Source organism: Parasteatoda tepidariorum, chromosome 7 (assembly GCF_982258835.1).
Source record: "Parasteatoda tepidariorum strain Cologne lab strain chromosome 7, Ptep-v5.0, whole genome shotgun sequence".
NCBI classification, from domain to species: domain Eukaryota; kingdom Metazoa; phylum Arthropoda; class Arachnida; order Araneae; family Theridiidae; genus Parasteatoda; species Parasteatoda tepidariorum.
The window spans coordinates 49,452,874-49,465,284 of record NC_141761.1 but is presented as its reverse complement, the minus strand read 5'-3'; the positions used below and the strand labels follow the sequence as shown (position 1 = coordinate 49,465,284).

Genomic DNA, 12,411 nt, shown 5'->3' with positions numbered 1-12,411 from the left:
CTTTCTCTGAATTGTTCTATCTGTATTTTCTACTTGACAATGACTTATAAGCCTATATTGAGCACGCAAGTCAGCAAATGTATGTAATTTCAATAAATCTGCGTTCCAAAACTTTGAAACACCTTAAGGCTAAAAAGTAAGTAGAAGGACTGCGTCACTCCTTTGAAAAAAGTCGTCTCGTGCTGCTACAACTTTCGATTTTAGTCAGTGGCTGCTCAGCGTCAACTTTTCGCTTTAAAAATAAAATACTTAGCAAGTAATTAACATCCTTTTTTGAAATTGATAACAATGTATTTATTGGTTTCCTTAATAATTTTTTGTTTTGGGGTGATTTTCTTCTCATCTGATAGCAAAAATTTAACAGTCGTAGTCAGCTTGCCTGATAGCGACCAGCAGGAATTATTGTAAAATACAAAATGAGAATACGTAATTTCCCAAAGAAAATGAAAATGTGACATTAAATGAGTTAATGTACTAGAAGAATTAATCCTCCTGTGCACAAAAAAGCATTAGGTTTATTCAGTCGTTCAAAAACTTATTTTGAATTTCGATAGGGAAATCCATACAGTCTCGTGTATACAGAAAAGAAGAAAAATGTACAATGTCAAAGAAAATAAAATCCATAACTTCAAAAGTAAAATTATTAGTGTCTAAAAATTCGACCACTTTCATAATCTATTTTTTAATGTCATTATTCTAAATATATTTTTTATAACTATAACCCCTTAATTTTAAATATTATTGAGCAATTGTAATATTTCTATGTCTAATTTTTTTTTCCCTCTTTTAAAAAGCATTTAAGGTTTTTGCTTCCTAGTGATCATGTTTAAAAAGTTTTTTAGTTATATATGCGAAAATATATTTTAAAATCAGGAATTCCAATTAATAAACTTTTGTTATCGAACGATATGTAACTATCAAAGTGTCCTTATAGGCTTTCTTTTATTTACAATTAATTAAAAACTAAAATTCGAAGCCAATAATGAAATAATGACGACTATTATTGAGATATTTTTGTAACTTTAAAATGTAGTTTTATTAGGAATACCAAGAAAATGCACGGGTACTATGTTTTTAAACCGAAATAATTTGTTAACAGTGTAAAATTTGACAGCTATTATAAGATAGGTAAGTGCGTACTTTATTGTCGTCGCACTAGAGTTGCGCAATGGGCTATTGGCGGCGATCTGGAAAACATATGGATGATTCGAAGACATGTCATCACAATTTTGATCCTCTGCAGAGAGGATGGCTTCGCTGCTTTGGTAGTTCGACGACCTACACGAGAAGTCAAGCACTTTACGGTAGAACAGTTTAATGAGGACCAATACCGTGCACTTTCGGACCCTACGCTGGCTAATCAAAGTGGTCACCCACCGGCTTACTGACTGCAACCAGTGATGCTTGACTTCGCTTTTCTGCTGCGAACTGTGTCTTTACTATTAGTCCACTGCGGGACGACTGCATGGGACTGTCTAGGTTTTTCTGAGAGGTACCTATTTTGTAAAAATTTAGACATAATTTGTGAAAATTAAAAATTTTATTAAAAAATCAACACAAAAATATGGTAAAAATATGGTTTTATCGTTTCTTGCGGGAAACAAAAATTAAATTTTAAGAAAAAGTATTCCTAAAGTTGAATTTGTGAAGGTACCGCTAAACGGTAGTAAATTTGGCCTGGACAGACCTCTGGACAGCAATTATAAAAAATTTGTCGAACATTCAGCTTATTTCTAACAGAAAGTATAACAGCTAGGATTTCATATCTTTTAGCTGGGATTTTTGAGATTGGTTTGCGCTGTGACGTCATTCAGGTCTTTTTCTATTTTCTCTTTAAATTAGTTCATAAATACAAATTTCCATGCTAGTAATTTTAATACTAAATTTCCATATTATACTGATGGGCCTAGCTTGATATCAAAATTTAATAATTTTTTGTCCACATGACACTCAACACTTTTACAACGTGTTAAATAAATTAAGCTGGGTTTCTGCTTGAATTTCTTATGATCATATTAGAAGAAAACGTGTATTTTGGTCATTCAAAAGATATTCTTCTGACGACTGGATTAAAGCGACAGAGTTGAGCCTATTAAGAGTTATAAAATAGAGAGAAATGGTCGATAAAAATGCTTAAGAATTCGTGATTCCCATTTTAAACTTCAAGACAGGCGGTTGGTTCACACATGGATATAATTGACTAGATTTCAGTTACCCTTACCAAATCACCGCCTACTACATCATAATCTAATACCTTTTATTTTGTGACATAGGGACGTGGTGGTTCAGGGGATAGAGCGCTCGCCTTCCAATGAACCGTGTTCGAATCCCAGCGGTGGCCAGTCGTGCTTTAATTATAACGCCCCAATTTTAATTATTTACTCGCATTTGCGTTACATGCTAAACCTTCTACTGTTAGCCTGAAGGCAAAGGGACTCCGATAACCCATAATCCGATTGCCACTGATTATACTCTACGTCAGCAATGTGATCTGTGCGAGCAGGGTGCGCAATTCGTATCGACCTACCATCTCTGTGATTCGAACCCGAGGTAGACCTTATCACCAAGGTGAATGCTCTATCCCCTGAAGCACCACTGCTCTCAGACAGATATTTTATTTTGTAACCGTCACTGAACAGCTGACCCACTTTTGGGTTTACAACTATTAATGTACAGCTCCAAATTTGCCTTCGTGGAGGACTTTTTGATGGAACTAACCCGCATTTGCACTGCATAGAGAGGAAAACCACCCACGGTTTGCTTGACGGAAAATGAACTCTAACCCATGATCCGTCTACCAATGAGGATATTTTACGTCAGCACTGTGATCGATTCAAGCTGGGTGCGGAATTCGAATCGACCAGGCATTGCTGGGATTCGAACCCGGTTCACCTCATTGGAAGGTGACCGCTCTATCCCCTGAGCTATCAGACAGATATTTGACAAATATTATGCATTTTTTTAATAAAGGAACGTGGAACTCAACATAGTTTCATATGAAATAAAACTGCCTGATTATTCATCGCAATACATTAAAATCTAATAAAATAATTCAAGGGTAAAGTATGGAAAATTCATAAAATAAAAATGCACGAATAGCTGCAATGTAACGTCATTTATATGAATGTTCAAAGAATTTTATAGAACTTTTTTACAAATACAAAAACTGATTTTTGTTGCAAATTGATTTTACATAACATACACTTGCAATGGTGCCTATTACATTTGAGTAAAAATTAGATAATGATGGGAAACAATTATTTTTTTTGCTTCTTGTTGCATCAGATTTTTGAACAAATCTTAGTTGTTTTCGTATAGCTTATTTTAAATCAGCAATCGGTTTCTCTCTCCAAGCTACAATTTTTTTTAAATAACATTTTTAGTCTATTTTTTGTCACCGTAAATGCAGGGTCAAATCGGATTAAAATTCAACAAACACATCATTAAAAACATCATTAGGGTTAAAATTGGGACCCACGCTCGAAAATCTCATTATACGCTGCTAGTGGTACTTCCTTTATTAAGAATTGTTTCTTCGTGTGCTTCTGATCGGGGAAGTGCTCCTAGCCATGTACAACGACTTTTCCGGTCATGGGTTTCTATGCAATTTTAGTCTTGATGATGTGCCCTAATGATGTTCCTTATGTAGCTTTACACTGTAAAAAATTTCAGAAACTAATTTTGGCTCGACAAAAATATTTCTCTGAAAATCTCCGAGAACTTCATCTAATATATCATGTTCCCGATCAATTGAGAAATATTTCTTTTATTTTCAAAAGTAGTTCAGTTTCAGAGAATAGCTTAGCTACCACTACAACTATTAAATTCCAGTTCACTAGTATATAAGACTTGTTAACTCGCAAAGGTTTCCTTGGGCCCCCCTGAATCGTCTGTCAAACGCTCGGTTTAGCGTAGAGGTGGCTGGTTCGAATCCCGCCGAAACCTTGAATGTATTATTTGTGATGCCCTGTTCTAGATTGTAATATCTGTCCTTCTACTTGACAAAGGTTTATAAGCCTTAATTGAGCACACAAGTCTGCAAATGTATGTACTACCAATAAATCAAATCAAAGTTTTTCTTGAGGTACCTTTTGGCAGATGGCTGGTGGCATTGTTGGTAACCTAGTTCCTCAAGAGGTTTCCCGAAGTATAATGATACGCTGCTAGAAAAAGCTTCAATATATGGAGAATAATGGAAGAAGAAAAAAACCGAAACTGCAAGAAACGATTTAAAATATTTCTACTGCGAATTGTTTCTGAATATTACAGAAAGAGGTTTTTAAAATATTCAGAAACGTTTTTGAAAATTACTTGCACCGCAACTGCCTCATATATTTAGAAACGTATCAGGATTTCTTTTTTATAATTACAGTGTAGGAGTAAAGCTAATTTCAGACTTGAAATCGCTGCAATCCAATCTGGGCAATATCAAGTATTTTCTATAAATGCAACAAAAAAGGTGCTTTCCAGTGTCATTTTTCATGCTAAATTTCAACTTTTAGTCTAAACCTTATTAATGAGTTAGACAAGGTTTAAAATTCCATGAAACAGCGAGTGAAATAGCCATTCAACCAATTTCCACCTTAAACCATCATTGTATTATCAATTATTAGTGTTTATTAGTCAATGTAATGATTGCTTATAGCAATTATTATCCTTTGTAAGGATTGTTTATAGCGATAAGCTTATGTTTATAGCTTTGTAAGGATTGCGTTCATTATTCAGTGTGAGGATTGCGTATAGCCCGACAATATACACATGAAGTTGACGACTTTGCGGTGGAACATTTTAACGAAGACTTATACCGTCCACCCTCATCCCATCGCTGATCGATCAAAGTGGTCACCATGATCAGTCCACTGTGGGACAAAAAACTCTTAAAACTAAATTCAAATCTTAAAAGTTTTAGGTTTCTAATGAAGATTAACATAGATATAAGTTTTTATATCTATGTTAATCTTCATTAGAAACCTAAAACTTTTAAGATTTGCCTCACATTATGGAACTCGGATGCATTTTCTTCACACGGTGTTTAGAAGTGCGTTAATCATATACAGCGAGAATTAACCCTTCAAAGATTTAACCCGAATGCAAAAACCGTATGTGTGGAAATCAGCTTGAAACACTTTTTGGGGACAATGTCCTCAACTTAGAATTTTTTTTGTTTTTCTTCAACGTAAAAGTAAAAACTAATACTTTCATTTTTTATGAAGGCGTAAACTAAAGGATTTCGGGAATTCGTCTGTTGTGACATCTCAGCATATAAGAAATTGGCTGTTATGTGAGTAAAACGGGAATGACGAGAATGGAATATTTATTTTACAATTTTAATGTACTTCTTTAACATTATCACATAGTAAAGTTGCACATTTATTCTTAACAGATATTTTCAGCTATTGGGTCGCAGGTATCAGGTCCATATATGTGCTAGTTCTATTTTGTTAACAGAAGCTTATTATATGTATTTTTCTGTATTAAATTTCTTTTAATTCTTAATTTGTTTTTATTTTTAAATTACGCTGGCGTAAGAATTTTTTTATACATTTATTGTTAATTCTTTTTTGTAAATATATTATGTCATATCAACCGGTTTCTTTCTTTCTTCAGTATTTTTAATAATTAACTCACAAATTCCTGCGGGGTAACGTTTTTAACTGAAAGTCTATTGAAACTTAAGCATAAACGAATACCATATTAAAAATTAATAAGAGAAATAAAGATGTTTAGTAAAAGGTTAATTACCTTTAGAAACTAAAAAATTTAAATAATCTTTAACCTGAATGGCAGGGCTGCTTGTAGGTCCATCTTTCCTAATTGGTCCTTATTTTATAAGATGGTCCCTTTTTGCCTGAGAGGTCCATTATCGGCTCCTGTTCCTTCTAGATTATTCTTAATTAATCTTTTTCACGAAAAATAAATTTTCAAAATTTTGTCAGAAATTTGTAAACTACTTCCACTACTGACCTCTTAAATCAGCTTATGTACAAGCTGAACATCAATTTGGAATAAATGCATTTGTGTATAGGTACATTCAGATCAATTATGCCATTAATTGATCTGAATGTACCTATACGCATACTGCACCAATGAAAGAAAATCTGATCTCTTATCAAAATTCCTTGAAAAGTACAAATTCCTAGTATTTTTTCTTCAACCAACAAAATAACATTTAAAAATATAAAACACCTTTATCAACTGTGTGAACAATTGTGATATTTTAAAATTTTCAAGTGGAAAAACTGAAAGGTTTAGTCCCTTTGCACAAATTCTTATGAAGCATATGGCTGTCCATGGTTTCATTAGATAACTTATTCCTTAAAATTGTCTTTATTTTGTATTTTAAAACTGAATTCTCTCACATGAAGTACTATTAACAAGAATGATTTCTCAAATCATTAACCAATTATAAATATTTGTATAGATATCAATGTAATCACTGACTATAAACACTTTCAAAATTTATTTACAGCTTAGATGCCTCTAATTATTGCCACTAGATAGATTTTTGAAAAGCGCCTCTAATTATTGCCACTAGATAAATTTTTAAAAAGCCCCCACTCTGCTAACTTTTCAAGAGAGCTTCATCTTTAAAATCTGAATTAAAATCTTCATTGAAGATTCAGTTTTGATATCTTAATTTTCATAGGGTGAAAGATTTGTTTTTGCAATTTTGTAGCATTGAAAATCCAAAATTCTTTTGAAGTCATGTGGCATACGGAAGGAAACCTATTATTACGATTAGAGTCCGTGCTTTGGAGCAACTTTTGACATGTATTGGAAAATTGGAGGGTTCACAGTTGAATTTTGAATCAATTAAAGCAACCAGTTTTGAGTATTTCTTCTTGAAACTCAAGAAACTTGGTACCTTGCACTATATTAAAACTTTTGACAGCATCAATAGTAACACTAAACACTGATCAAAACATTAGATATGTTAATATTTATCTTTTTTCTTTATTGTATTCGCTATCTGGAATCTTCTTGTGGAATAATAAAATAAGTAATTTTTTTTTAAATGCGTGGAATTCGATGTTAAACTATTTTTCGTTATTATATCATAAATTTCAAACTTATGATTTTAGCAACATTTGAAGAACATTTATTGACTATTGTCGCTCTACTGTCATGATTCTTTCAAATTAGACATGCAAATTTTTTTTGTTAACTAGTTAACTGTTGAAAAAAAAAAAACTTATATCTGGGCATGAAATTTTAATTCTAAAGGTACTAGCCATAATTAAAATTTCTCATCACTATTTTCATGAAAACTGTGAACAACTTTTAAAATGTTAACTGATGCTGTATAAAGAATTTTTTAGTGAAAAAAAATACATAAAGTTATAAAAACTTAATTAAAACATAATTGGTGCAAAATTATTATAATCTTAAAAATAAAATTTAAAAAAATATATTTGTCCCCATATTTTTAACACTTCATATTTGTGTGCCGCATGTCTTTAGACATGTAAAAAACAACACTAAATTGGGTCGACATTAAATATCATGTAAATAACGGAAACTCTCTAATTTGGGAAAAATATGCAAGTTTGGTTTAAAACCAAGCATTTTGCTAGACAAAATTCACTAATTATAATTTTCAAGCCTTGATTTACAGATAAAATAAATTTTAAAGTAATTGCAGCTAATAAATACAAAGTCTCAGAACAATTTTTTACACTTATTTTCTATTTCTGATTTATAACAAATGATGTACTTCAATGTAAATAATTTTAATATTTACAATAATTGTGCTTTAAATACTAATTGGTAGACAGAAACCCTTTTAAAATCCTAAATTACTCAAGAAGAATTGAAGTTCTAATAAATAGATTAAAATAGTTCTAATAATTAGGTCAAACAAGACTAACACATAGACACTTCTTACTAAACGAGTCAGCACCTGTTTGCCTCAGTGCCGAGAACAAATGTTTGAAATTTAAACAGATCAAGACAAGACACTGTTCATCTTCAGATGTAAAAGTATGTGGCTGTGAAAAATTAGAATTCTTCTTAAGAACAGATTTCAATGAGGATTGCAATGCTCGAATACGCCACCCGGGGAGAAGACCGGTTCCATGCCTTTGGCCCTTCTCCCTTCACTTTCCTCCTCTTTTCAGTTATATAGGAATGTACTACAATATTTGTCCTTTTCTAATATTTTTTGTTTTTAATTAATAAAAATATTTTTTTATAAAAATTTCCATGATTTCTATTAGAAGTGTGTTTAATGTAGTTTTCAGTTCCATATAGTATCCCAACTTAAAAGATTTTAATCTATATGAAAATCAAGACAGAAACTGTCGTATTTCCTTCTTCTATGACTCTTCACACGTTAATGGTGAAAGCATGTAAAGTGTTGCCATAGGTAGAGAGTTCGGCACTGCGCAACCAGTAGCCCATTTTGATCGCCAATTTTATTTAAAACATAATTTTTTCAGAATTAAAGTAATTTACTAGATAAAGAGATCTTTATGATAATTTATTTTATAAATTGCAAAGAATTGGACACTAGCAATAATGTGCACAATATGTTATAACTTTATATAAAATGTGAAATGTTTATAAATTAGATGAAGTAAAATTTACTTCCCAAAAAATTAAATAGTAACTGTCATGTTTACATTATTGGAAAATATTTTTTTTATTTTTTATTAAAAGCTATATTAAATGGTAAACTTATAATTTAAAAAATATATTCAATTGAATAAATGGAATATTTTTTTAATGTTTGAAATTGAACTGAGTTTTCTATTGTTTGGAATTTATATGACGACTTATTATACCTATATGGCAAAAAGGCAGGTATACATAAAGTTGAGTCCCTATGTTAAGAATCTGAACAGACTGCTTCAAAATTATCCTGAAGAGAGAAATGACGTTTGTCTTGAGTCTTTGGTTTTTTGTTCGTGTTGGACCTCAGTGTTTTATAATAATTTTTAATGTTGTTGCTTATGTTATTTTTTTATTTTATTTAATCAATGACAAATAAAAATAATTTATTAAAGTTAAGTAATTAATAAACAATATTATCAATTGAAAAAGTTTTTTGTTGCTATATTTAACTGAATTAAATTTCTTACCAGCCAACATTTACATTGTTTTTATCTGCCAAGAGATACTAAACTTCTGTAAAGTTTCACAAACTATTGTAATTAGTTCAGCTCTTTAAATATTAAAATATGATAGTGTATTTTTTTATTGGCTTGTAAAATTTTTCTTTAAATTTCTTGGTAGAAAACTAAAGTTTTATCAAAAGCTTTTATGTTTATTTGGCATATCGCAATATAAATAACTTAAAAATACCAATAAATACCATAACTTTAAAAATACCTGTCGGAGTTACTACAGTTTTTGAAATTTAAGTATTTCACAAAATATGTGGATATTAAACAATTTAGCATGTAAGTATTTTTGAAAAGTTTTTGAATAGTTTTAATTTTAAGCATTGAGCTTTTAACATTGAGCATGAAAAAACTGTCATGTCAATGACTCCATATTCTAGAAAATATTGGTTTTGTTTCTTTTCTGTAAATTTTAGCTCTCAACCAATCAAAGAATGTAAGTCGTGCGTAGTTCTCTAATTACATTAGAAGTAGGCAGAGCTGCTGCTTATTGCATTACTATTCAAAATATTTTCAAGTAGACTAAATTAAATGTTATTTTTTCATAGCATGTTCTTGAAAACTGACTACTGTAATTTATAAAAAATAAATTTTAATATATATATATTAGTTTATTCTATTTTGCATATTTATTTTATGTTTTGAATTTTATTTGATTTTAATTTATTATTTAAAATTATTTTTATTTATAGATATTCAACTTTTTACATATTCAGTTGAAGAAATCAGCACGAAACCATGACTGATGCAAAGTATTTTACAACCACCAAAAAAGGTACTTTTAATTGAAAAATATGTTTAAGAAACCTTTTTGAACTTTCAACGTCTAGATTACTAAGTATTTTTATCTCTTATTATTATTTATTGTCTTTCTCTTCATGTTTTAATAATTAATAGGTGAAATCTTTGAACTCAAAAGTGAACTGAACAGTGACAAGAAGGAGAAGAAAAGGGAAGCTGTTAAGAAAGTTATTGCTTCTATGACTGTTGGGAAAGATGTCAGGTAAAATTTTAATTATAAATAAAGTCTAAATAAAAACTTTGCACCTGATTATTTTAACATTTTGTTGGCTGACATTACAATTCTAGTTTTTGCCTATTTTTAAGAAAAGCTGAATTTTATTTTTAATATTTAATATTCAGATGTGAAACTGATTAGAATGGGATTGAATCAAGGCTTGAAAAATCGTATAAAAATCGTATATATATATATATATGTAATACAAAAATTATAAATACTTTTGTATTAATAACAACATTAAAACTCTTTCGTTTTCATTAAATGTCTTTATATAAAGAATATGTGTAGAAATTCTATTTTGGGACTTCAGGGCTGAAAACATACCATTGAATTATAATTAGATTTATATTTCAAAGGAGGAGTTATTTTTAGAATCTTGATCCTCTTTCACTTCCATATTAGGAAGCATTAAATGATTTTCCATAATCCGTATGTATGACAAGATCTGTACAACTGGAACCTGTTTACATCAAAATTTGTAAGTATTTAATGCGGGACCGATGGTTTTCACATGACTCTTGCTGTATCACATATTCCTTGTAAGATCTGCCGGAACCATTTGGAGTTTTGTCCACCCCCTCCCTTGTGGAGTGGGGATGTGAACTGTTATAACCGCCAGCCTACCTTTAAATAAACCTTTTTAGAATGTATTATAGCTTATGACTGCATTATTAAAGCTGAATACAACAATGATAACAGGGATGTAGTCCTGTTATTATATATATATATATATATATATATATATATATATATATATATATATATATATATATATATATATAAATTGTTTTTTTATGCATTAAACAAAACATGTTGACTGCTGAGATAATTAGATATAATTTTCAGTAATAGTAAGTAAAATTCTTGAAATTAAAAACTTAATTAAAAATTTTTAACTCAAAATATTTTTAATTCTGAATTTTTAATAAAAACTGATGAAAAAAAAAATAATTACAAAATTCAGATAATGTTGTTGAAATTAAAACTTAAAGCAATGATGCAAATTTTCTAAATTATCATATTTTTATTTAAAATTTAAAGTATAAATAGAATTGCAGTTAAAATTTTAAAGAGAAATTTTTTTTTCAACATTCAATTTTTACTTTACAAAAATAATGTTTTAATTTTATAAATCCAGCTTAAGTTGGGACACAAAACAGAATGCTTTTGATATTAGACATTTGTTTGTAGGTTATTTGAACTTTTTCTTGAAAAATGTAATAACAGTCATAAATTTGTTCTTAAGTTTTAAAATTTAGTGTTTTTATGTTTATGAGGTTCTTATTATCAAATAATAGTGTTTTTAATATTGTTTAAATTCTGAAGATGAACTAAATTTGTAATAGCATAACTAAATGTATCAAACAAATCAAAAGTTTTTCAAATAGTAAAGTAATTATAGATCCTTTCGTAATTACTGTTCCCATTAATTATATTTTTGGTTGAGATTCCGGTATTAAACAATTTTTTTCAAATAGATGAAAAACTGTTAATTTTTTAACTAAGCTATTCATATTTTAGAAGAGTTATTACATTTTGTTTAAATGAGAAATTTTCTTGCCTGCAATTTCTTTGATAAAAATTAACTGTCTAGTAATTATTTGAGTCTAGTGGTTGATGTGAGTTTTTATTTTCTGATGATTTTGTTTGAGTTTTTTTTCTGAATTGGTTCTATGTATTTAATGTTTTTTTCCTGGACTTCTATACAAAACCTTCAGGGTACTGCGGTAGTTAATTTAGGCATTTGCCCTCTCTCTCAATAGAAAAGGTTTTGTTTTATGGCTACCGGGGCCGGTACACCCTGAAGACCTTGGCTTCGGTGGTCATATTTTTATTTTTATTTCCTTCGTTTCCTTTATTGCTATATTTATTCTTTCTTTTTTTGAAATTTCTGCTGCTTTTAAGCGTGTTTTTTTCAAAGAAGTTTTGTCAGTTTAGAATTAAAATTTTTTGTATTCTTTTAGTACAGTCTAGCAATTACATTCAATAAAGACACTGACAGATTTTTTAAGGTAAAATTAAGGTATTGACCCCAAAAGAAATGGTACTGCAATTAAATTTTACTGTTCTGTTGAAAAGAGTGCTTTTTGCAGCCTTGAAGTTATATTATATTCAACAAGTGCCATCTAAAGTGTTTCATTGACACTTTTTGTACTTGGGACAGTAATTGTGCAAAAGTGGTAGACACATATATAGTGATGCATTGAACAAAATATGCAAATTATTCTAAGAATATTGATTATAAATATTCAAGTAGATAGTCATATT

At 29.7% G+C, this 12,411-nt stretch overlaps 1 protein-coding gene across 3 annotated transcripts in view; it reads left to right on the top strand.

Annotated features, from left to right (window-relative positions):
- Window positions 1-5,129: 5,129 nt before the first annotated feature.
- The window catches only part of AP-1-2beta (adaptor protein complex 1/2, beta subunit), a 43,303-nt gene continuing 36,021 nt past the window's right edge, over window positions 5,130-12,411 (top strand). Inside the window, exons 1-3 of one of the 3 annotated variants that reach the window (XM_016051896.3) lie at window positions 5,130-5,281; window positions 9,815-9,897; window positions 10,020-10,125. In XM_016051896.3, the coding sequence (XP_015907382.1) occupies window positions 9,861-9,897; window positions 10,020-10,125 (143 nt within the window). In that variant the 5' untranslated portion in view covers window positions 5,130-5,281; window positions 9,815-9,860. Of the gene's footprint in view, window positions 5,415-9,814; window positions 9,898-10,019; window positions 10,126-12,411 lie in introns of all 3 variants that reach the window. The other 2 variants (XM_016051897.4, XM_016051898.4) reach the window with 2 other exon arrangements.